This window comes from Gorilla gorilla, chromosome 2, assembly GCF_029281585.2.
Source record: "Gorilla gorilla gorilla isolate KB3781 chromosome 2, NHGRI_mGorGor1-v2.1_pri, whole genome shotgun sequence".
In the NCBI taxonomy this organism is placed as follows: Eukaryota; Metazoa; Chordata; class Mammalia; order Primates; family Hominidae; genus Gorilla; species Gorilla gorilla.
Genome location: NC_086017.1, coordinates 190,120,872 through 190,146,825, shown reverse-complemented (window position 1 = coordinate 190,146,825; position 25,954 = coordinate 190,120,872). Strand labels below are relative to the sequence as shown.

Sequence of the window (25,954 nt, the reverse complement as noted above, 5' to 3'; positions counted from 1 at the left end):
TGAATCTGGGTGCTCCTGTATTGGGTGCATATATATTTAGGATAGTTAGCTCTTCTCATTGAATTGATCCCTTTACCATTATGTAATGCCCTTCTTTGTCTCTTTTGATCTTTGTTGATTTAAAGTCTGTTTTATTGGAGAGTAGGATTGTTACCCCTGCTTTTTTTTTTTTTGCTTTCCATTTGCTTGGTAGATCTTCCTCCATCCCTTTATTTTGAGCCTCTGTGTGTTTTTGCACATGAGATGGGTCTCCTGAATACAGCACGCTGATGGGTCTTGACTCTTTATCCAATTTGCCAGTCTGTGTCTTTTAATTGGGGCATTTAGCCCATTTACATTTAAGGTTAATATTGTTATGTGTGAATTTGATCCTGTCATGATGTTTGCTGGTTGTTTTGCCCATTAATTGATGCAGTTTTTTCATAGCATCGATGGTCTTTATAATTTGGCAGTTTTTGCAGTGGTTGTTACCGGTTGTTTCTTTCTATGTTTAGTGCTTCCTTCAGGAACTCTTGTAAGGCAGGCCTGGTGGTGACAAAATCTCTCAGCATTTGCTTGTCTGTAAAGGGTTTCATTTCTCCTTCACTTATGAAGCTTAGTTTGGCTGGATATGAAATTCTGGGTTGAAAATTCTTTTCTTTAAGGAAGTTGAATATTGGTCCCCACTCTTTTCTGGCTTGTAGGGTTTCTGCCGAGAGATCCGCTGTTAGTCTGATGGGTTTCCCTTTGTGGGTAACTTGACCTTTCTCTCTGGCTGCCCTTAACATTTTTTCCTTAATTTCAACCGTGGTGAATGTGACAATTACATGTCTTGGGGTTGCTCTTCCCAAGGAGTATCTTTGTGGCATTCCCTGTATTTCCTGAATTTGAATGTTGGCCTGCCTTGCTAGGTTGGGGAAGTTCTCCTGGATAATATCCTGAAGAGTGTTTTCCAACCTGGTTCCATTCTCCCTATCACTTTCAGGTACACCAATCAAACGTAGATTTGGTCTTTTCACATAGTCTCATATTTCTTGGAGGCTTTGTTCATTTCTTTTTACTCTTTTTCTCTAACCATGTCTTCTTGCTTTATTTCATTAATTAATTTGATCATTAATCACTGATACCCTTTCTTCCACTAGATCAAATTGGCTATTGAAGCTTGTGCATGTGTCACGAAGTTCCCATGCCATGGTTTTCAGCTCCATCAGTCATTTAAGGTCTTCTCTACAGTGTTTATTCTAGTTAGCCATTCGTCTAACCTTTTTTCAAGGTTTTTAGCTTCCTTGCGATGGGTTTGAACATGCTCCTTTAGCTTGGAGAAGTTTGTTATTACTGACCTTCTGAAGTCTATTTCTGTCACCTCGTCAAAGTCATTCTTCGTCCAGCTGTGTTCCATTGCTGGTGAGGAACTATGATCCTTTGGAGAAGAGGCACTCTGATTTTTAGAATTTTCAGCTTTTCTGCTCTGGTTTCTCCCCATCTTTTTGGTTTTATCTATCTTTGGTCTTTGATGTTGATGACCTACAGATGGGGTTTTGGTGTAGACGTTCTTTTTGTTGATGTTGATGCTATTCCTTTCTGTTTGTTAGTTTTCCTTCTAATAGGTCCCTCAGCTGCAGGTCTGTTGGAGTTTGCTGGAGGTCCACTCCAGACCCGGTTTGCCTGGGTATCACCAGCGGAGGCTGCAGAACAGCAAATATTGCAGAACAGCAAATATTGCTGCCTGATCCTTCCTCCGGAATCTGCATCCCAGAGGGGCACCCATCTATATGAGGTGACTGTTGGCCCTTACTGGGACGTGTCTCCCAGTTAGGCTACATGGAGGTCAAGGAGCCACTTGAAGAGGCAGTCTGTCCATTCTCAGAGCTCAAACACCATGTTGGGAGAACCACTGCTCTCTTCAGAGCTGTCAGAAAGGGACATTGAACTTTGCAGAAGTTGTCTGCTGCCTTTTGTTCAGCTAAGCCCTGCCCACAGAGGTGGAGTCTGGAGGCAGTAGGCCTTGTTGAGCTGTGGTGGGCTCCGCCCAGTTCGAGCTTCCCAGCCACTTTGTTTACCTACTCAAGCCTCAGCAATGGCTGAGGCCCCTCCCCCAGCCAGGCTGCTGCCATGCAGTTTGATCTCAGACTGCTGCGCTAGCAGTGAGTGAGGCTCCGTGGACGTGGGACCTGCCAAGCCAGGCACGGGAGAGTATCTCCTTGTTTTCCGGTTGCTAAGACCTTGGGAAAAGCGCAGTATTTGGGCAGAAGTGTCCTGTTTTTCCAGGTGCAGTCCGTCACGGCTTCTCTTGGCTAGGAAAGGGAAATCCCCTGACCTCTTGGCTTCCCGGTTGAGGCAACACCCCACCCTGCTTCAGTTCGTCCTCCGTGGGCTGCACCCACTGTACAACCAGTCCCAGTGAGATGAACCAGGTACCTCAGTTCAAAATGCGGATATCACCCGTCTGCTGCATTGATCACGCTGGGAGCTGCAGACCAGAGCTGTTCCTATTTGGCCATCTTGTATTTTATTTTATTTTTTGAGACAGGGTCTCACTCTGTCACCCAGCTGGAGTGTAGTGTTGCAGTCATGGCTCACTGCAACCTCAACCTTCTGGGTTTAACTGATCCTTCCATCTCAGTGCTCCCAGCAGCTGGGACCATAGGTTTGCACCACCATGCCTGGCTCATTTTTCTTTTTTTAGAGATGGGGTTTTGTCATTTTGCCCAGTTTGGTCTCAAAGTCTTAGACTCAAGTGATCCTTCTGCCTCAGCCTCCCAAAATGCTGGGATTATAGGCATGAGCCACTGTGCCTGGCCCTAGTTCCATGGTTTTAAATTCCACCTACATACTGATAACTCCTCAGATTCTATCTCTAACCTGACCTCGTTCGTAAACTCCAGGTTGGTCTCTCTTTGGACATCTGAAAGGGATCTCAGACTTAACACAGCAAGTGGGTCTCTTGATGCCCAGCTCTTCCCCCTTTCTCTACATTGCATGGCTGGAGCTATCTCATGCTTCAGCTTTTAGCTGACATGTATCTCCCCAGAGAAGCCTTGTCGGCCCACCCCACTCTCTCCCTGTCCATTATCTGTTATATCATCCTGTTTTATTTTTTGCAGAGCAGTTGTCAGTAACTCTTTTTTCTTTGGTTGTGTGTGTGTACATATATATATGTACATGTATATATTCTGTTTATGTCCCCTAGAAAAGCTTCTTGAGGGCAGAGACTTTGCCTTTGTTCACTGTTTTATCTCCTTTTCTTAGAATGGTTGCCAGAACATAGAGGGTAGTCAGTAACTATTTAACCCTGTTATCTTCTGCCAGAGTTGTAGATTCAAATTCTCACCTGTTTTTAGAAGATTTCTAAACCTTCTTAGCCTTGACTTCCTTAGTGCTAATGTTGCAGCTTTTGTAGTTCAGCAAGCGGGAGGAAATGGCACACTGGCTTTTTTTCCCCGTTGCTCAGTGAGCGGGAGGGAGGGTTGCAGTGTAAGGATTCCTTTGGTGCTGCTTCACCAGCCGGAAATCTCTGTGGGTGCTGTGTCCTCTGCCTGGGGCCTCATTCCACCGAGCTCACTCCGCCCACTCAGCCTGGCAGGCTGTGCTCGGCTTGTGCCTTGGCCTGGATCCTGTGCCCGCTGAGGGATCTGCACTCAGCCCATGGCTCCACTGGGTGTGTTGCCAGCAGCTTCTGCATTGGGTGTCATTGTCTAGATGAGGGGAATGTGGGTGGTGCCCGAAAACTCAGAGATGTCAGTAATGGCAGAGTCCCAAGGGGTGTTACAGCTCTCATCCGGGGAGTCCCAAGATTTGACCTCCCAAAAAATGTTGCAGCTTTGTATTGTTCCTGCCACCTGCAGCTTGGCGAACAGGGGCATGTTACAGCTCAGTCGGTCCCACCACCCGCAGCTCAGTGAATGGGTGTGTGTTACAGGTTGGCCTATTCTGGGTTCTTGTCCCGCGACCAAGAGGAATAAGAGGAATAAGGTACATGGACGCTGGAGAGTGAATAGGGTGGAGAAGAATTTCATTGAGCAACAGAAGGAAAGCTCTCAGCAGAGGGGGGCCCAAGAGTGATTAGCCCTCTGTGTGAGAGGGGACCCAAAAGAGGTTTGCCATCTGTGGGGATGAGTCTGGGATTTTTATGGGCTCAGAATGGGGGAGTGCATGCTGATTGGTTCACGGGTGGGCTTGGAAAAAGCACCATTTGATTGCCTAAAAGGCATCGAGGAAGTTCTCACTCTGGTTGTGGACTCCACCTGCAACCGGCAGCTCAGTTTTCAGTCTTTAAACTGTCTTTGGCATGAAGGTTGGGTTTCACAGGGACCCATCCCTGTCTGCCTAGGAATTTGTCTGTCTCCAGTTGCTGTCACTAAGCCACACATTGCACTGTCTCTTGGATTCATTAAGATGTCTTTCGGTTGTCTCAATCTCATATTGAGATTGAGATTGTTGCTCTATCTTCTTCCCCAAAGCCTTTTTTCCTCCCCACACCTTTAAAAATTTTTCATAAATATTTCCATCTACCCTGCAGTTCACCTCCCTTCTACCCTCTTATCCAATATGCTATTACTTGTTCTTACCTTCTTCATAGTTCCTGCGTCTTTCTCCTTTATCTAGCCATTATCTTGCTTGAGGCCCATTTTGCAAGCTGTTATCTCTCTCCACTCTGTCTAGGTGATAGTTTTTGGCTCCATAGCTTTAAATACCATCCACATTCAGATCATTCCTGAGAGTCTGTCTTCATCCTGACCACACTCTTGAACTCCAGTTTGGTTGTGGGCTTCTATGATAACATACTGTCTGATTTTTATCTTACTTTTTGGCTAGACCTTGTCAATCTCATTTTCTGGATCTTCATTCTCTACTAGACTCTATGTTGTAGTGTCTAGGATTTTGTCCTTGACTCTCCTCTGTGTATCTTCCCAGCTTCCAGCTTTGGTCTGCTACCCTGATGCTCATTTTTATCAAATACAATCAAGTCATGCACTGCTTTGCTTAAAGTTCCTCAGAGGCTCCCTGCTGCCTCTGAAGTCCAAGTTCTTTATCATGGGCAAAGGCATTAAGAATGAGCCCCCTGTGTATTTTAATTTTTGCCTCTCCTCCAAAGGATCTAGAAGACCGTTATCTCTCCTTGTAGCCCCTCAACACAGAAGGCTGGGCTTTTGCTCATGCTATTTTCTCGGTGCACAGTTTTCTTTTCCCGTATTGCTTACCTGCCCTGTAAACATTTGCTCATTTAAAAAGATGAGTCAGTTGCCCCCTTTTCAGGGAAGTCTTCCGTGATACATTCAGGCAGGAGTAAGAAATTCCTTCTCTGTGTTCTCCTATCAGTTTATTATCTTCATTATAATACTTGGTTCATTTATCCAACAGTTATTTATTGCTTGCTTGCTATATTCTGGAAACTATTCTAGGCATTGGGATTAGAACAGTAAACAAGACAGATGAGGTCCTCATTTTCAAGGAGTCTACATTACAGAGCGGAGGAAAGAGAAAAAAAAACAAGTCAACAAACTATATTTTAGATATTGATTAGTGGTACTAAGATAAAATAAAACCGGACAGTGTGGTAATATGATGGAGTGTGTGTGGTGTGGAGAGGGGGAATGGTTGTGACACTTGAGAGTGAGTGAGGTCCAGTTTGAGTTGAGACTTGAAAGATTAGAAGGAGCAATCCATACAGAGATCTGCAAGAGGTACATTCTAGGCAAAAGGAACAGTTAAGTACAAAGGCCTTGGAGCTAGCCTGAGCTTGGCATGTTTAAGGAGCACATGCAGCCTAGTGAGCCAGGAGCATAATGAGCAGGGGAAAGGAAGGAGTGCTGTCTGACATAAGACCCAAGAGATAGACGGGGCCAGATCATGTAGGGCCTTATAGGTAAGATTTGTTAATTAGATGGGGCCAGAACATGTAGGGCCTTATAGGTAAGATTTGTCAATTTTAAGTATAGCAGAAAGCCATTGGAAGAGTTTTATGTGAGGGAGTGACATGGAACTGATTCATGTCAAGAATTATTACTTGGGTTTATAATGAGGAGAATTCTAGGAGGACAAGATTAACAGCAGAGACCAATTAGGAGTTGTTACCTACTGCAAATGACCACTGTTACCTACTGCAAATGAAAAATGTTGGTACCTTGGATTACTGTGGTATTTGTAGTATCCATGGAGAGAAGTGGAGTGATGTGGGATGTATTTTGAATGACAAGACTTGCTGATGGGTTGAATGTGTTGGGCTTAGGGAAGGATGGAATCAGGAAAAGGACCCCTTGGCTTTTCTTGGGTAACTTTGTGGATGGTGGTGCCATTTACTTACTGTGGATGACTAGTGGTGGTGGTGATGGTGGTGATGAGAAAGTTCTATGGAGGAGGAATCAAAAGTTATTTTAAGTTGGATATGCCTCTTAAGACGTGAAAGTATGGATGACCAGGAGGAAGTTGGATATATGGTTCTGAAGGTCAAAGATGGAGATTGATGATTTGGGGAGTCACCAACTTACTCATGGTATTTGAAAGCTATAGGTCTGGGTAGAATAACCTAGAGTCAGAGAATAAAAGAGGGCTAAGGATGGGTCCTTGGACATTGTAGAGTTTAGAGGTCTGATAGAGGAGGAGAGGTGGGGAGGGAAGAAGGAGTATAGATGATAGTAGGAGGAATGTTTCAAGAAGGAAATGAACTGTGTCATGCTACTTTGAGTTCCAGTAAGATGAAGGCACATATGTGACCACTGGATTTGACTCTGGAGTTCACTGTGACCATGGTAAAAGCACCTTTAGGGTACTGAAGTGAGGAGAAGATGGTTCTTAGTTCATTACTCTATTTAGCTGCTTATGTATCTGTCTCCCCCTCTATGTGCTAGTCCTTAGTTTATTTCTAGGGCTTAGCATATAAGTAGATGGTGAATAAATGTTTGCCTGCAGGTTTGAGTTTTACAATGCAGTTTAAAGAATAATATACTGTTTTACCCTTATTTAGAATGCTTTTGTACTATTGACCCTTGCCACTAGTTTGTGTCAGTTCAAGGAATATAATCATGTGACTAATAAAATGTGATGAGAAAGGCAAGTTCATGTTAGTAGAGGTTCTTAGTGCATCTTGAAGCCATCATGCTGTAGTGGAAAAGGGCCGTTCTTTGATTTGGAAGGCCTGTCTCAGGCTTTGGCTGTGCTATTTAGCCCTTGAGAAGGGAGCTGGGGGCAAGCTCCTTACAGTCTCTGGATCGCAGTTCCTTGGCTGTCATAAATGGACAATATTAACAAATTCCTCTTACAAGATTTTTGTGAGCAGCAAATGAATAAATGCAATGAACATCCTTTGTAAGTAAAAAGATACTCTGTAAGGGCAGTTTTAAAAGAATAATTGGATTATCCATTTCATTACTAACTTATAAAGTATATTAGATCAGAGTGTCATGAAATTCATATTTATCTGTGGCATATAAATGGCAAGAAGTTGGGTGAGGACGTAAGTCACTGGAAAATGTGATACTTCTTTTTTTTTTTTTTCTAAAATCCCATATTCTTTTCTTTTCTTTCTTTCCTTTTTTTTAAAAAATTTTTTTAGTATTTATTGATCATTCTTGGGTGTTTCTCGGAGAGGGGGATTTGGCAGGGTCATAGGACAATAGTGGAGGGAAGGTCAGCAGATAAACATGTGAACAAAGGTCTCTGGTTTTCCTAGACAGAGGGCCCTGCTTCCGCAGTGTTTGTGTCTCTGGGTACTTGAGATTAGGGAGTGGTGATGACTCTTAACGAGTATGCTGCCTTCAAGCATCTGTTTAACAAAGCACATCTTGCACCACCCTTAATCCATTTAACCCTTAGTGGACACAGCACATGTTTCAGAGAGCACGGGGTTGGGGGTAAGGTTACAGATTAACAGCAGCCCAAGGCAGAAGAATTTTTCTTAGTACAGAACAGAGTGGAGTCTCCTATGTCTACTTCTTTCTACACAGACACAGTAACAATCTGATCTCTCTTTCCTTTCCCCACACTTCCCCCTTTTCTATTCGACAAAACCGCCATCGTCATCGTGGCCCGTTCTCAATGAGCTGTTGGGTACACCTCCCTGACGGGGTGGTGGCCGGGCAAGGGGCTCCTCACTTCCCAGATGGGGCGGCTGGGCAGAGGCGCCCCCCCCCACCTCCCAGATGGTGTGGCGGCCGGGCAGGGGCTGCCCTCCACCTCCTGGACAGGGTGGCTGCCAGGCGGAGATGCTCCTCACTTCCCAGACGGGGCGGCTGCCGGGTGGAGGGGCTCCTCACTTCCCAGACGGGGCGGCTGCGGGGCAGAGGGGCTCCTCACTTCTCAGACGGGGTGGCCGGTCAGAGACGCTCCTCACCTCCCAGACGGGGTGGCAGCGGGGCAGACACACTCCTCAGTTCCCAGACGGGGTCGCGGCTGGGCAGAGGCGCTCTTCACATCTCAGATGGGGCAGCGGGGCAGAGGTGCTCCCCACATCCCAGACAATGGGTGGCTGGGCAGAGACGCTCCTCACTTCCCAGACGGGATGACGGCCGGGAAGAGGCGCTCCTCACTTCCCAGACTGGGCGGCCGGGCAGAGGGGCTCCTCACATCCCAGACAATGGGCGGCCAGGCAGAGACGCTCCTCACTTCCTAGACGGGGTGGCGGCCAGGCAGAGGCTGCACTGTTGGCACTTTGGGAGGCCAAGGCAGGCGGCTGGGAGGTGGAGGTTGTAGCAAGCCGAGATCATGCCACTGCAGTCCAGCCTGGGCAACATTGAGCACTGAGTGAGCGAGACTCCATCTGCAATCCCGGCACCTTGGGAGGCCGAGGCTGGCAGATTACTCGCGGTCAGGAGCTGGAGACCAGCCCGGCCAACACGGCGAAACCCCGTCTCCACCAAAAAATACGAAAACCAGTCAGGCGTGGCGGTGCGCGCCTGCAATCCCAGGCACTCGGCAGGCTGAGGCAGGAGAATCAGGCAGGGAGGTTGCAGTGAGCCGAGATGGCGGCAGCACAGTCCAGCCTCGGATCGGCATCAGAGGGAGGCCGTGCGGAGGGGAAGGGGGAGGGGAAGGAGGAGGGGGAGGGGGAGGGAGAGGGAGAGGTTTTTTTTTTTTTTTGAGACAGAGTCTAACTTTGTCACCCAGGCTGGAGTGCAGTGGTGTGATTTCCGCTCACTGCAACCTCCACCTCCCAGGTTAAAGTGGTTCTCCTGCCTCAGCCTCCCGAGTAGCTGGGATTACAGGCATGTGCCACCATGCTCAGCTAATTTTTGTATTTTTAGTAGAGATGGGGTTTCACCATGTTGGTCAGGCTGGTCTCGAACTCCTGACCTCAGGTGATCCACCCTCTTTGGCCTCCCAAAGTGCTGAGATACAGGCATGAGCCACCGCACCCAGCCAATGTGATATTTTTTAAGAAACATACAGGAAATTAATTTCCTTTGGCTGTGTTCTCTTGTCTTTCCCAGATAAATTTAATTGTTCTGTTAGAGCCAAAGAGTAGGCTCTTTTACTTCAAGATCTAGCAATCAAATCTAGCACTATAGTAGTCTGTTTACCACCAGGGTTGTGTATGTATGAAGGAATAAAATGTAGTTAGTATTGTGTTTTTTTCTTTTTTTTTTAAGTGATTAAGTAAATACATTGATTAACTCAGTTTGACACACTTTCTCATGGTGATTACAGTTTTTTTTTTTTAATCCGTAGGAGATATCAAGACCCCTAGTAGAAGCCTAAAACCGTGATATTTCTGAACTCTTCTATATGCGTTTTTTTTTTCCTGTACATACATAACCCATGAGAAAGTTTAATTTATAAATTGGGCTAGTAAGAGAATAACAACAATAATTAATTAGAAAAAAGAACAATTATAAAAATATACTGTCATGGAAATTATGTGAATGTGGTCTCTCTCTCAAAATATCTTAATATTTTTGGACCACAGTTGACCATAGCTAACTGAAATTGCTGAAACTGCAGATAAGGGGGGACTGCTGTACTCATTTTATTTTTATTTCTAGGGTAAAAATCATGGTAAGAAACTCCGAAATTACTATGCAGCAAATAGCTGTCCTCCTCCTGCTAGAATGAGCAATGTGGTCGAGCCTGCAGCTACTCCAGTTGTTCCAGTCCCTCCGCAGGTGAGACATGTGTGTCAGGGTGAAGCAGCATTAGGGTGGAAGCTGTAGTATGCACAAATGGTTATAGATGACATTTGTCGTCCATGTGTCCATTAGGGTACAGTTGGGAAAATAATCCTGAAAGATGCTGCTTGGTACTTTTAACTCCTTGAACTACAGTGCTGGATTTAATGCAGGCTATTGTTACGTGAGTCTTTATACATTTCTTAAAATTCTGGGCTAAATAGGCCAGGTGCGGTCACTCACGCCTGTAATCCCAGCACTTTGGGAGGCTGAGACGGGCAAATCACGAGGTCAAGAGATCGAGACCATCCTGGCTAACACGGTGAAACCCTGTCCCAATTAAAAATACAGAAAATTAGCCAGGCGTGGTGGCGGGCACCTGTAGTCCCAGCTACTCGGGAGGCTGAGGCAGGAGAAAGGTGCGAACCCGGGAGGCGGAGCTTGCAGTGAGCCGAGATTGCACCACTGCACTCCAGCCTGGGCAACAGTGTGAGACTCCATCTCAAAAAAAAAAAAAAAAAAGAAATTCTGGGCTAAGTGATCCTGACTGTCTAGGCTAACCCCAAAATGAAAAGAGAGATTTTCAAACATGTGTTCCTTTACTGCAGTTCATCCCATTTATTTCAGATTTTGTCTTCCAGTTGCAAAATTAGGTGTTTGAGATTGCTTATTACTTACCTCTATTCAGAGAGCCTGTGTAAACATGTTTTGGACCTTGCTATCATGAAACAGACTTGAAAACCAAGTTCTTTTGCTCTTTGGAAGATAGAACAGGTGCTTTAGGCAAGATATTCCTGTACCTTAGTAGCCTCTGAAACATGGAGTCTACTCTTAATCTGTCTTTGAAGTGTTATATGTCCATAAAAACAATACAGTGGTCATAAATAATAATAGTTATAATAGAGTACATATCGTGCCAGGCACTGTGCTGAGCATGTTTCATACGTTGTTTCAGTCAGGGCTGGGACTATGGTGAGGTGATGGATGCATTAAACTTGGGCATAAAATTTAAGAAGGAGCCAAAAAACTCAGTAATAAAGATAGATATTTAATACGATATTTTAGAAATGTAAAAGTGATGTAAAATAGTGGTGAACAAAACATTAAAAACTTAAAATAAGTATTACTGATTTTCCTTTTGCCCCAGGCTGCAATATGACTTGGTGTGGCAGTGTTGTTACTGATTCTGAATGTAAAATTTTGGTATTTTATTCATCCTTAATTTTTTGCATTAAATTTAATTTTTTAAGCTGGGTGTGGTGGTGTGTGCCTGTAGTCTCAGGTACTTGGGAGGGTGAGGCACAAGAATCACTTGAACCCGGGAGGTGGAGGTTGCAGTGAGCCAAGATTGTGCCACTGCATTCCAGTCTGGGCGACAGAGCGAGACTATCTCAAAAAAATAAAAAGAAAATGTAATTAAAAAAATTCCATTAAAGTATTATTAATCTTGATTGCTGAGTTTTTTTTGATGCTCCATTAAATTCTGGGCCCAAGGCAAGTGTCTCACTTGCTTCATTTTAGTCCCAGGCCCTGACGTCATTTAATGCTTGCAGTGACTTAGAGGTATTGGCCATATTACTCAAATTGGTGTCCATAGGTCAGCAGTTTCAGCCTCACTGAAGTTTATTAGAAGCTTAGATGAGCTAAGTAACTTTCCATGGTGTTACAGGTTTTGTAAAGTGGTGGAGCAAGAATTTCTTTCTTTTTTTTTTTTTTTTCGAGATGGAGTTTTGCTCTTGTTGTCCAGGCTGGAGTGCAATGGTGTGCTGGGCTCACTGCAACCTCCGCCTCCTGGGTTTCAAGCAATTCTCTTGCCTCAGCCTCCTGAGTAGCTGGGATTACAGGTGCCTGCCACCATGCCAAGCTAATTTTTGTTATTTTAGTAGAGACAGGGTTTTGTCATGTTGGCCAGGCTGGTCTCGAACTCCTGACCTCAGGTGATCCACCTGCCTCGGCCTCCCAAAGTGCTGGGACTACAGGCATGAGCCACCGTGCCCAGCCCAAGAATTTCTTTTGATCTTAGACCTTTGCTTTTAACCAGCTTGTATCATTTTACTTTTCTGAGTGTTAGTTTTTAGTATTTAAAAGTGTGGGTAGCAATTCTGGCTGTTCTTCCTTCTCATGGATTTGTGGGGAAAATGAGATATATAAAAAACCAAATCAGAGAACAAGAAGATACCCAGAGAGATCTTCAAGCTGCGTAGTTTTCCTGTCACTGGTTTCTGAAGGCTGCTCTAGAATTGAATAGCTACCCCCAGTGGGGGCTGTTTTTGGTGGGCTCCACCCTCCTGGGCAGGCAGCCTAAGCCTTTCTTCAGAGCATACCCCAGAAAAAACTTCCCTTCCAAGTGAAACGATGCTATTTTCTGCAACTGTTCCTGATATATGTGGTTTCCAGAATCTTTATCATGTACTATATTATTCTCTTCTGGCCAAAACCTAGTGTGTCATTTTTTTTGTTAACCTAATATTTACTGAGTGCCTACTATCTTCTGGGCAACCTGTTAGGCTCTCTTTAACATGTTATTCCACAACCTGAATACAGTTGACCGGATTTGCTACTTATTTTTAATTTTTTTCCAGATTATATCTGTAGCTAGTTTGTAGACTCTTTGTGGACAGGGGCTCTTTTTAAAAATATATATGACTATGTATCCCTTCTGGACTAGACAGCAACCCTAATAAAGAGTTAACAGTCACTAAATGCTTATCGATGGATTCTGCAGACTTTACTGTTTCCCGTAATGTGATTTTAGGCCTTACCTATTTTACCCATGACTTACTGTCCTAAATCTAAGGTTTTTAAACTCTTAAAAAATGTCTTCAGTGGCGACAGCAACTAAGCATTCACTAATTTGGTACCTAAGTGATTATAATGCAAAACCATGATTAAGTATCTCCCAGCCTTTTTGTTTTCCTGGAATGAATTATTTTCTTGATGAAGCTTAATGCTTGTGGTCATGCCATATCCTTTGGTTGTTTTTCAGCTCTTAGAAAGACCTTTGAGGAGAGGGAGGAAACTCTGTATTTTTTTTAACCTTGTTTCTTCTTGTGTCTTTGATGTCAGATGGGCTCCTTTAAGCCAGGAGGCCGAGTGATCCTGGCCACGGAGAATGATTACTGTAAGCTCTGTGATGCCTCCTTCAGTTCCCCAGCTGTGGCTCAGGCTCACTATCAAGGGAAGAATCATGCCAAGAGGCTGCGGCTGGCGGAAGCTCAGAGTAACTCATTCTCGTAGGTATTGCCATTTTCTCTGAGGCCAAAGTGTTATGTGAGATTGACTGTCTTTAAAGAAAAAGAGTAGAAAGGGATTCTTGTTTAGAAGACTCACTCTTTTTTAAACTTCTTTTCTCCAGGGAATCCTCAGAGCTGGGTCAACGGCGGGCCAGGAAAGAAGGGAATGAGTTTAAGATGATGCCTAACAGGAGAAATATGTATACAGTACAGAATAATTCAGGTATCTTGTCTGTTTCCACATACCTTGGGTACATTCTGTACCTAGTCTCCTTTGTTTTTATTTCTTTTAATGATAATAGATAGCCCTGAGAATTTGGAGTTAGTCAGTGTTTTATTGAATTAGTCTAGTGGCGGCCTTTCAGGCTGGTGTGTATTTCAGGTCTCATTTATTTACTTTATTATTGTAAATAATATATTATTTATTTTGGTTTTACACTATAGTCTGTGTTTTAGGGTCTCTTATCTTTGTCCCCTTATGTTTGTTTATATTTCCAGCTGAGAAATGTAAAAGACATGATAAAAATGGGCTACTTGGTTTAAAGTTGTACCATGTTAAAGAAAAGATTCTAAAGCAGTGTTTTTTAACCAGGCTAGTGAAACAGAATTACCCAAGGAGCTTTTACAAAATGCCTGAACCATGACTTAGAGATTTTCAATGAATAAATTTGGAGTAGGACCCAGACATATGTGTGTTTTGAAAATGCTTGCTTGATGCTTCTGATATACACATTTAGTTCACAAACACTGATTTGTAGGAATAAATTCTGCATTTTCTGATTGTCTTCAGTAGGGAGAGTGGGCTGAGTAGTCCCTCACCCTCCCCTCTACTTCAGCCTCTGATTCATGCACATGCCAGCAGAGGTCATTTACTTGAACAGTGAAACAAATAGAAAACAGAGCTAACTGAAAAGCCAGAGAAGCCTACTAAAAAAGGGACATATAGAAAGCACAATTCAGGCCAGGCGCCTGTGGCTCGTGCCTGTAATCCCAGCACTTTGGGAGGCTGAGGTAGGTGGATCACCTGAGGTCAGGAGTTCGAGACCAGCCTGGCCAACACGGTGAAACTCCGTGTCTACTGAAAATACAAAATTAGCTGGGCATGGTGGCATACGCCTGTAATCCCAGCTACTTGGGAGGCTGAGGCAGGAGAATCGCTTGAACCTGGGAGGTGGAGGCTACAGTGAGCTGAGATTACACCACTGCATTCCAGTCTGGGTGACAGAGCAAGACTCTGTCTCAAAAAAAAAAAACACAATTCATTATGATTAATAAAAGTCTAAACATATATTAGTAATTATAATAAATGTAAAATTACCAAAGTCCAAAAAATGTTAAATTGGATGAAAGAAATCCATCTGAAATGAAAGAAGCTGGGATAGCTGTATTAATATCAGAAAAATAAATTTTAGGATAGATTATGTTCTCTGACTAGAGTACAATGAAATGAGATGTAAACAACAAAAATAGAAAAGCAAACAAAATTTCCATTTGTTTGGGAATTTAAAAACACTTCTAAATAACTCATGGTTCAAAGAAACAATTATACTGGAAATTAAAAATTCTTACAACGAAACAGTAATGAAAATATATTAACACTTGTAGGATGCAGTGAAAGCAGTATTTTGAGAAAAGTATTACCTATATATTATCATAGTGGAAGTGAAAAGCATAAAGTTAACGAACTAAGGGTCCAGCTTATGAGGTCAGTAATGTAAAAAGAAGAAAATGAAATGATCAGTAATGTCAGCAACACTTTTGCAGATTTCATTCTAGTCTCTTCATATGTATGACTTCTTTAAAATAGAAATGGGATCCTAGTTTGGGATATTCATAGTTTACTTAATAGCATAAGAGTTTTCTATAGCATTATTATATTTAGCAATGGCATAGTTTTCCATTGCATTCATTACCATACTTTCTTTAATCCTATTTTTGAATCTCCTTCCCCCTAAATTTTTGCTTTTATAATCACTGCTGAGATAAACATATTGCTATTAAATCTCAGTGTGAAAATTCTTAATATTTTCTTAGGATAATTCTTACAAGTAGAATTTTTGGATTAAAGGGTTAGTATAAGCGTAAGACTTCTGATATAATGCTTGGAAATTAAAGTATTTTTAAAAGTGTATTCACTTTTTTAGAGACACAGCCATTTGGAATTTGGGTTTGGCTCTACAGCAATTTTTCTGACAATAGTTGGAGGAATCATTTTATCTTTTTAGATCGAACCTGTGTAAAATTGTAATTTTAAAAATCCATTAACTTCACATTCACTTAAAGCTAAGAATCTGTGAATTTTATAATTTGAACTTAGAATTACAAATTACAGTGATAATTGGTCAGGTTGTCATTCACTTAATGAATATTTTGAATATATTATTTTTATCTCTTGCTTTAGCAGGTCCTTACTTCAATCCCCGCTCTCGGCAGAGAATTCCACGTGATCTGGCCATGTGTGTTACTCCAAGTGGCCAGTTTTACTGCTCAATGTGTAATGTTGGAGCTGGCGAAGAGATGGAATTCCGGCAGCATTTAGAGAGCAAGCAACATAAGAGCAAGGTGTCTGAACAGCGGTACAGGAATGAGATGGAAAATCTGGGATATGTATAGTGATTATCATATTAAGATAGAGCAGCTTGTCCTGCCTGTTGTTTGCCTTTTGTCAACTTGCCCTGCTTTGTGGTCTTTTTGATATGAGTACATTCCTCTGCTTAATGTTAATACATGTAACCCACAGTGGTACCATGAGATGTCAAAACCTGGGGGCCCGGGGGTGGGGCGGGGGAGGTGGGTGTGAAGAACGTGCTTCTTAGGTCATAACGCTTTTGCAGGGTCAATTGTGTTAAGCCGCTCATAGCATGTGACCTACCTACCCCATCAGAAATAACTTTTTATCTTGCTCAAGTTCTGGTCAACTAGTAGCCTGACTGCTTAGAACTTTGACTATTTAAAAGTTTCATTTTCTTTTGCAATTTTAGTTTTATGTACTGTTAAAGAATTGTATTGAATTCTTTTTAGATCACAGTAAAAATAGGTTGGCAGAGATTTCCGTTTCCCAGGGCTTAACCAGAACCGCCACCTCAATGCATTGTCAGTAGAATACATTATTAGAAACTGTTAAGGTCTTTCCCGGGACATTTTTTTTCTGCCATTTTCTTTTGCAATTGTAGTTTTATGTACTGTTAAAGAATTGTATTGAATTCTTTTTAGATCAAAGTAAAAATAGGTCAGCAGAGATTTCAGTTTCCCAGGGCTTAACCAGAACCGCCACCTCAATGCATTGTCAGTAGGATACATTATTAGAAACTGTTAGGGTCTTTCCCAGGACATTTTTTTTTCTGTATCGTGTCTCCCCATCATTGAAATGCAAGTTTTCTTGAATTCAAATACTCCCAATGAGCTTGTATACTTCCAAACCGCTAAACTTGATTTCCAGTTGTGGATTTCACACATGTAATTGCCCCCTTCTTCCCTCCTCTTTTTTCCCCCCAGTTGAATCAGCTTGTCTAACAAGCCCATTTTCATGCCCCAGCTGTGCTGTGGGTTTTCCAAGCCTCATATTTGAATATTCAATGAGTTTAAGATGGATATGATTTTAAAAAATAGGGCCGGGCGCGGTGGCTCACGCCTGTAATCCCAGCACTTTGGGAGGCCGAGACCGGCGGATCACGAGGTCAGGAAATCAAGAACATCCTGGCTAACACGGTGAAACCCCATCTGTACTAAAAATACAAAAAATTAGCCGGGCGTGGTGGCGGGCGCCTGTAGTCCCAGCTACTCTGGAGGCTGAGGCAGGAGAATGGCGTGAACCCGGGAGGCGGAGCTTGCAGTGAGCCGAGATCGCGCCACTGCACTCCAGCCTGGGTGACAGAGCGAGACTCCGTCTCAAAGAAAAAAAAAAAAAAAAAAAAAAAAATATATATATATATATACATATATATATATATATATTTTCCAGCAGATTTTAGGAAACAAAGGTGTGTTTGCTTTTCCAATTTAGAGTTACTTCATTGATAGTAACATGCGCTTATATCATGATCTAAACCATAAGTTCAGATTGCTTGATATTTTGTTTTGCCAGACTTTTTTGATAATCTGATTCTTACGGTTTACTTACATTTTCCTCTGTCTTGCCAGTCTGGTGGCCATCCTGAAAAATATCACCACCTGCTGTTTTATACACAGAGAGGAATTTTTTAAAAAGCAAATAAAGTTTCACTATCTTCGTTTCCAGTAGAAATATACACGAACTATGGTTTTATTCTTTGTAATTCGGCTTTCTTGAAGATACTAACAAGTATATGATAGATCACTTTGGCATCTGATAATTATATCAGTATTATGATTTTTGTTTTTTGCGTTTAAAATAAGAAGTTGTATGAACCCAGGAGGTGGAGGTTGCAGTCAGCCAAGAATCGTGCCACTGCACTCCAGTCTGGGTGACAGAGCAAGACTCCGTCTCCAAAAAAAAAAAAAAAAGAAGCTATAATATATATCTAGATTAACTAATGGAGTGCTCTGTGAATATTCATTAACTACATTTTATCTATTTACTATATTTTATATGGGTAAGACCAGTGGTCATCCGTATTTCTTTTGAAAGCCCACTTGATCAGGAAGTTTATATTTTAAGCAGTATGTTTGCACAATGGTCAGTTCACATTTGATTGCTTGTATTACTAATTAGAGGTAAAACTTCTATTTTTTTCTTGAGAATTCTGTAGGCAAATAGATGGGGGAAGGCAAATTACAATCATTCTTTTTCTGTAATACTTTGGGACAATTTTTAAACAACTCAGACCCATGTTTAAAAACGAGTTTTGTGTGATTAACCCTTGTATAGTATCCAGTTACTGTCTTCTGTTGAAGTGGTGGTTCTTTGAGAAGTAGAATTATTTTGTAACTTTTCTTCTCCCAGAAACAGAAGAATCAAATACTATTCTGTTAGGATTCTATCTAGACCTGTGACTCTTAGTATAATAACCCTTTTATTATTATTATTTTTTTTCAGTAATCTATAAAGTAGAGTTGCTTAGTTTTGAGCAATTTAGGGCTTTTCTTATTGGCCAGTAGGTTATTCATTTTGCTGCTAAATATAATTTTTTGGTTAATTTTAACATTATAGTGCTGGCCGCTTGGTTCTATGATTACCTAAAAATCTAGTTTTTTTCCTCCATAGGTAGATGTGTGTGTATGCATACCCACACACATACACACGTACATATATGTTGTCATAGAGAGGTATTTCAACCCTTATTTCAAATAACAGTAGAAGATATGAACATGAATTTATATTTTGTAAAAATGTCATTCATCCACTTTGTTTTCCATTGGAAATAGTTTTAAAAGAAGGGTTCCCCTTGCTCTCTCCACTTAACAATTTCATTATATACATAGAAAAAGCAGCCGACTTAAGGGCTTGATGTTTTTTCAGGCCTTGTGTATTCAGGTTTCCAGTTTCCCAGTGCCCTTAATGGATGTTATGAATGCATAAGCGCATTTTCTTTTAAAGAAAGAAGTTAGATTTATAGTGTTATTTCTTACTTGCTATATTTCTTTGCACTAAAAAAGAGCTATGTGTTTGTTTTATAGGACACTTTAGTACCGTATTGCCTACAATAACTCAGTTTGCTCCTTAAATTCCAAACTCTGGGAAGTTGATAAATAACTTCCATGATCACTTGTAAAAGTTACATGCACATCTGAAAAAAAATCTCAAATCTCAATGACAGTAGGTTGTTTTGAGCTTGTTACCTTGCAGTATTCTTCTCTGTTCCATAGGTGAAAACAAAGGGTGACAGAGGTTATCAGGCAGGAAATGCCTAAATAGATACATCTCTGCATGGTACAATTTCTCATATTCATGTATTCCATAAACAGTGTTTTTTCTCTGTTTAAGCAGACTGTTGTTTCTTCTGAGTCAGTGATATGTGATCTTCGTTGGTTTCATTTTGTGAAGCTCAGTCTGTCTCTGTAACATACTTTAGGATTTGCACCTTGTGCTCCCCAGGAATTATGTTAGTGTCTTTTTCTATGCTGTCTTCAAGGATGGACAGAGGCCTAAACAACAACAACAACAACAACAAAAATTAGAAAAAAAAAAACTTAGATTTCGGTAGTCATCCATAGGAACTCATAGCATCAGTCTCTTCTCTGTGAATAATATCTTTGTGTAAGTTGTCATAAAAAATCAACGTTAGAAGATGACAATTAGAATTCTTCTTAGGTATTGAGGGTAAGAAGTTGTAAAGAACGAAAATTCGTGTTTCAACTAAAAGATTGGATTGCATATACCTTTGAAGTGGTTTTGTAAAGAAAGTTCAGTTACTGAACTGAGTGTGCCCTGTAATCCTTTTGAGTGCACTGAAGATGCTTTGAAAATACTTTGTTGGTCTTCACGTTGTGCATCATGTCCTGCAACTTGTAAATATGTGCATGTTGTTTATGTTTGTCTGCCTGTCTCTTATTGCACTAAATTCTGCAAGGTGAATAATTTTTTATACCATTTATTTGGAAAAAGTTCCTCCTCCAACTCTTCTTCACTGACCTTTTAATTAGTTGGTAAACTTAGAAAACCAGGTAGGATTTTTGAAGCTCTGAGTTTAAAAGAAGAATCGTGGCTATTTGACATCATCCTTACGTTCCCCTGACTTAAAAAACTACCAAGAAGCATGAGATCTTCCACCTCATTTTAGAAAGCTTTTCTACAGAACTATATGCGTGCTTATAGCTACCTATCTACAGTTTGAACAGAGAGAAAGGGAGATATGTATGTCTGGTTACATCTTCCTTCACTCCTGAGTTGGCTGGGACAGCAAGCAACAACAGTTTGAGGTCCAGTGACCTACGTAAAATGAGTGTCATTTGTGTCAGGGGACACATGTAACTGTGCAACATGGTATTTTCTACAGGGAGGGCTAGGAAGGGTGGTTTTGGAACCTAACCTACTTTGTGTCTTCATTGTCAGAACTTAGGTTGGAAATGCCCTTTAAAGAACTTGGTGAGGCATATGCTAGGACAATAGAGCTGCTTTAGAAAGAAATTGAGACATGTTTTGTCAGGACAGATAAAAGTTTAATGCAGGTTTTTGAACAGATGTTTTAAAAAAAATTTGACCTTACCAACTATTTTTTTCTTCTAGCCAAATCATTGTATAGGAGTTTCATATATGATAAAAAGTGTTTTGTTACTGTTTTTGCTTTCTTGGCAGGGGAGAACCCCTACCATTGTGAGCTGTTACTGTCACTCTGGCTGAATGGACAAATAGCTGTGTAAATAGCTTCTCATAAAACACTTCTACTGATAGCTGTTTGACTTTTTCTTCCCGTTATGAATGGGAGGAACATTTGTAAACTTCCTTTCTGGGTAGCTACCAAAAAACGTACTGGCTCATGGTCCCATGTGACCTTGTCTCCGTTAAGCCCAGAATCTGAGTGCCTTTAGCAAGTGTTAGCATTTCACAGAGAGAAGAGAGACAGAATTATTGCTATTAATCACCATTCATAAATAGGAGCTTGGAATAACAAAGGTCTGTGTGAATTCTGTTCTACGTCTTTTTTTCCCTTTCTTAAATAAATCTCAATTTGATATCAAGTAAAACTATTGTCATTATTGATCAGAAACCATACATTCTGAAAATGAATCCAGTTTTCCCAAGCTGGCAGAAGTCAGAGATCATTTTTCACCTTGATCTGTGTTGCGTTTATACTTAGTGAATGGCAGTGTGGTTGATTGGAAGAGCTTGACACTGATGTTTGGAAACATTCTTTATTCTAATGGTCATTTTCAAACTTGTTTTCTGTAGAGAGGGGAAAAATTATGTATTTGCAGCTAAAGCGAAGAGACTGGCACAATAATTATTAATTGTGTTAGTTCATTTCTGTATTAAATGAAGCATCTTCACAAATCAGGTTTGAAGCCATTAAAAGCAAAATTTTCCCTAGTTTAATTAATTTAAAATTCTAAATTGCCTGACTACTTAGAATCTTAGAAACACACTGCTAGACTAATTTTATTATAGAAATGTTAACATGTTCCTCAACATTTTCTCAAGAAAATTTTCAGACCTATATCAAAGTTGAAAAAACTTTGCAGTATAACCACTGCTAGATTCTGCCATCAACATTTGACTATACTTGTATTGCCACGTATCTGTTCATATTCTCTATCCCTCTTTTCATCCATTGATCCATCAGATTTTTTTTTTTTAAAGAACATTCCAAAGTAAATTTTAGGCAATACACTGCCCTAAATTCTTAGCATGGGTGTCATTAATTAAGGTTTAGTATTCGTTTAAATATCTATTTTGAAAGTGGTGTATGAAGTTGATAATCTGAGCCAATTAACATACTTTTTTTTTTTTTCCTCCTGTAGACTTTTGTCTTCCAGTTTCTCTTCTTGTGTGTGCTTAGGGTGAGGGAGGACAATTCCTTTCAAACACAAGTTTATTTTAGAATTGGTCATTTTTAAGTGCTTGTCATAAATTTTAAAGTTTCAATATAATTTTTCTTTTCCCCACTTCTGATAATGTATTTTTGCCAAACTATGCAGCTTCTTCAAAAAACTGTAAATTACTGATTGGGGTTTATGAAATCAGCGAATACCTCATTTCAATCTTGCTGCTTTTCTCCCTCTTGTCACTTCTCCTTTCACTACTTTCAGCTGCTCTACCAGAAGGTAGAGGGGAGTAAAGGGTCAAACCCCTATATAATTAGCTGTTTTAAACAACTCTCGGAGAGCAGATTAAGTAGCTTAGTAAATTGAAACTATTAATTTTTTTAAAGAATTTGATTTGAATTCCTTGAGAATTGTAATTATCCACACTTCCTCCAGCTGTAATTAGCAGAATTAAAAATGATTGTACTGTACAATGAGTTGTTGAAATTGTAAGCCTTAGTAACCATCTTTAGCTTTACTGTAGTCATGTTTAGAAAAAATTATTTTTACATATGCCTTTATTTTTATGCCCACTTTTTGTGGATAAGATTCTTTAGATACAATCTAAAGAATTTAAGTGACTTTCTCCAGGTCATGAAGATTCAATGGGTAGAATTGAATCAGAATTGAAATGTTCCAGATTCATATTCTTGTGTGTGTTTGATAAAATTCATGGTTTCCAAAGTAACTGAACACTTCCTTTGGGCCCTTGGAGGGAAAATCCATATTTTTACTAATTACACTTTTATTTTTAGACATCTGGCAGTTCTTTGAACTTAAAAATATTCTCATGGCCATAGTTCCAAATTAAGCCCGACGCAGTTGCTAAAAATCTTGCTGCACTGTTGAATACTAATAATGCAACATTTATCGGATGTTTTTGCATTTTGATGACCTTCATGATTCATTTATAAGTCTTTGTAAGTGCTTAAGTGACCCCCTCACTAGTGAAAATAATAAATGTTCTATATCATTTATTATTATTTGTGTATTCTCTACATGATATATTTTTTTAAGGAAGAGTAACTCCACATGTCAGAATGAGTGATATTATCCTAGGGCAAAGCGCATATAGGGCAGTTTATTTCTACTCTGCAAATATGGCATGTACAGTAACAAAACTCCTTTGGAGTGGCTGGTCATTGTTTTGCCCTCTTTTGGTACCTGAGTACCTTTCTGGGGTTTTGTAAATCATGTGTCATTTGTAAGAATTTCTCGTTAACTCTGCGTTACTTGGTGTTCACCTGTGGTATCCTTGACTGACCATAATGATTTAGTTTGGGTATGATGTGTCTGCTTTGAAATGCCTTACTGGACTATGTCAGATCCTGCTTTAAAGCATTCCATATATCTGCTGGGACAACAAGTTGCTTCTCCTTGGAAATATGCTCTAGATTCAGAAGCAAAACCGGTTTTGCTTTCACCATTAAGGTTGCATTTTAATGCAGTTATTGTTTTAAATTAGGGAATAAAATGTAAAACCAAGGGAGGCTTTAGAACCCTTCATTGAATGGCATGGCAAACTTTTAAAACTGCTTTTGCTATTTCACTAGAACTATCTTTGATAAAGGATATAGCTAAAAAATGTCAGCCCAAACTGTGTGTAATTAGGGTTGTTTATTAAAATTTTCTCTAAATGTCATACAGGGGCTTAAGATCTGTGTATGCTGTTGGGTCGGAGTGCCAGTCACTGCTTTGGAAGTCTGTGTTCTGGGGCTGCAGAATGACAAACGTGTCATGGGATTAAAACCAATCAACTGTGAATTGTGAAATTGAAACTACTCTTTCGGTTTTATTTTCTTTAGCATATTGAGTATAGAAATCTGAAACTTATTTAAAATTTATACTGCTTTTGTTGATGGCTCATTTTGGCTGTGTATCCTCACTTATGTACTGATTTCTGATAAAGGCTTGACATTATTATAACACGCATTTTGTGTTCCAGTTTAATAAAACGGTTTCTGAGTCTTGTCTGAAAATTGTTTGGTTATGAGTTGAAGATCAAGGGAAGAAGGTACATTGTCATCACTGAGACGTTATTTTGATGCCGATTCTCGATGACTGTGGGTTCCCCATTCATCAGTCTGCACACAGTCTGCCATGGTCTTCTGGAAATCATGCAAGTACTGTAAGCTTTTAGGTTGGCAGTAGAATCAACCTAGCTGCCCACACTGCCCGTTCTCCCCGTCACTGGAGTTAGCCTGGGACTGGAGTGAGTTCTCAATTTTGTTGGTAGATTTTAATATTTATTTTCCCTTCAAATTTTAAGAAAGTTGGCCTTAGTACCATAAACACTGCTGGAAATAAACACATTATTAAAAAGCATATACCCATTAATCTTTTGGAGGTGTTTTACATGTAAAATACTCTTACAAATATAATCAATTTATATATGCAATATAATTGAGATGTGGTCCTTTAAACAGCCTGGTTTTCTGTATACAGTGTACTTTTGAATTTAAATGCTCACTTAAAAAAGTAGATTATAGGCTGTAAGATGCTGTTATGCTTTGATTAATCAGGATGCAAGACACATACCCTTACTGTTGTGGGAAAAATTCTTCGGTCTGCACACACAAAAAAATGTTTCTGAATGAAGTGAATAGATCACATTGAATTTGTGTGTTGTAAAGTACTCAAGGCATCAGCACATTTTATTAAATCATCTCCAGGAGATTCTTAGCTTTAAAAAAGCCATGATAATATGCACCAAAAAAGTCTTAAATGATTTCAGATTTTCAGCCTTTTTAAAGGCATTTCTGAGGCTCATTCATTGGCTGAAAATCTATTCAAGATCAAATGCTGGGTGTTATCATTTATAATTTCTTAAAAGGCTGGTGATAAAGTTTCCCAATGTATGATAAATTGATATAAGATTATAAAGATCAGAAATAGATCTTTTTATGTGAGCTTTAAGATTTTTATCATCTGAGTTGAGGCTTAAACCACCAAGTTTTATTCTTAATTGTGGGATCTTCATAACTTGAAAATTAAGAATTACAAAAAGATGAAGACAGTTAACTATTGTGTAATGTGAATATTATTTTAAAGGGATCTGATTATGAGTTCTTACCAAAAAAATCCCCTAAAAATACATTTCATGGTTTTTAATCTTCAAGTCTGTGTGTGTATGTGTGTATATATATATAGGGGGAATGTATACTAGGAGGGAGTTTATGGAAACATGTTTAAGATGATCATATGCTAGTAATGAAGTGTATCCAAAGGAACAGATGTAAATTTGCCACTGGAAGAAATACACTCCACCATAGGCAGTCTATAACTTATGCTTGGCATTTTGGATAAATCTTTAAGTATGTAATTAGGGCTTCAAATGTGTTTTGGCTGGAAGTTGTCCCTCTAGACAGGAACAAGATGCCTTTCATATTAGCTTCAATTTTTCATCTTTGCTGATGCCAGAGGCACCTCTCTAACCCTGTTTTCTAGAAATCCTTACTAGGTTATGGACTTTGACCAACGGTATCTAGTGCCACCTTGTGGACTCTCTAGATTTTACAGTTAGCAGTTTGTGGTTGGTGAACTAACTTTAAAGCAGGATGTTTGGTTGAAAACCACCTTGTGGAGGATATGAGTTTTTATCTGTAAATAAAACAAGTCATGTCTTTAAGAGATACTGAGGACTGTTTTTGCAGCTTAAGTCTATAAAGGATGACAGAGTGGGAAAGTGTTGAATTGGAAATCAGGATCCATATATATGTATGGATAGATATATATGCACAGGCGTGTGTGAATGTCTCATTTTTTGTGATTATTTAAAAACGTCTATTTTGTTTAAAAAAATCTGTTCTCTACATATTCGATGATGTGAACAACAACAAACATGGAAATTAAAATAATGGTCAATGAAAGCCCCAACCAGGAAGTAAAGGACTAGAAAAATCTTTCATCAAAGAAGACTTGAAAATTTAAAAACACAATTATATACAAGGGCAAATGTTACCAAACATGGAAATCTTACTGACATAAAAATTAAACTATAAAATATTAAAATTTTCCCAAACATAGTTTATTTTTGGGGAAAACAATATTTTCTGCTTTAATAAGCTAGCAGTGAAGAAGGAGACTTTTTTAAAAAAGTATTTTTATTAAATATTTCAAATATTCAGAAAAAGTACATACTGGGTAACTGGTCTCAGTTCTGTCACCAGTGTGTTCCCTGGCTTGTCACTTGACCTCTTGAAA

General features: G+C 40.1%; 1 protein-coding gene across 4 annotated transcripts in view; it reads left to right on the top strand.

Moving 5' to 3' along the window:
* ZMAT3 (zinc finger matrin-type 3) overlaps nucleotides 1-23,730 on the top strand; it is a 54,153-nt gene extending 30,423 nt beyond the window's left edge. For 2 of the 4 annotated variants that reach the window (XM_004038034.5, XM_019024435.4), the window contains 4 exons: nucleotides 9,957-10,076; nucleotides 13,146-13,312; nucleotides 13,435-13,535; nucleotides 15,717-23,730. In XM_004038034.5, coding sequence (XP_004038082.1) covers nucleotides 9,957-10,076; nucleotides 13,146-13,312; nucleotides 13,435-13,535; nucleotides 15,717-15,925 — 597 coding nt within the window. In that variant the 3' untranslated portion in view covers nucleotides 15,926-23,730. Of the gene's footprint in view, nucleotides 1-9,956; nucleotides 10,077-13,145; nucleotides 13,313-13,434; nucleotides 13,536-15,713 lie in introns of all 4 variants that reach the window. The other 2 variants (XM_055381800.2, XM_004038035.5) reach the window with 1 other exon arrangement.
* The last annotated feature ends 2,224 nt before the right edge of the window (nucleotides 23,731-25,954 follow it).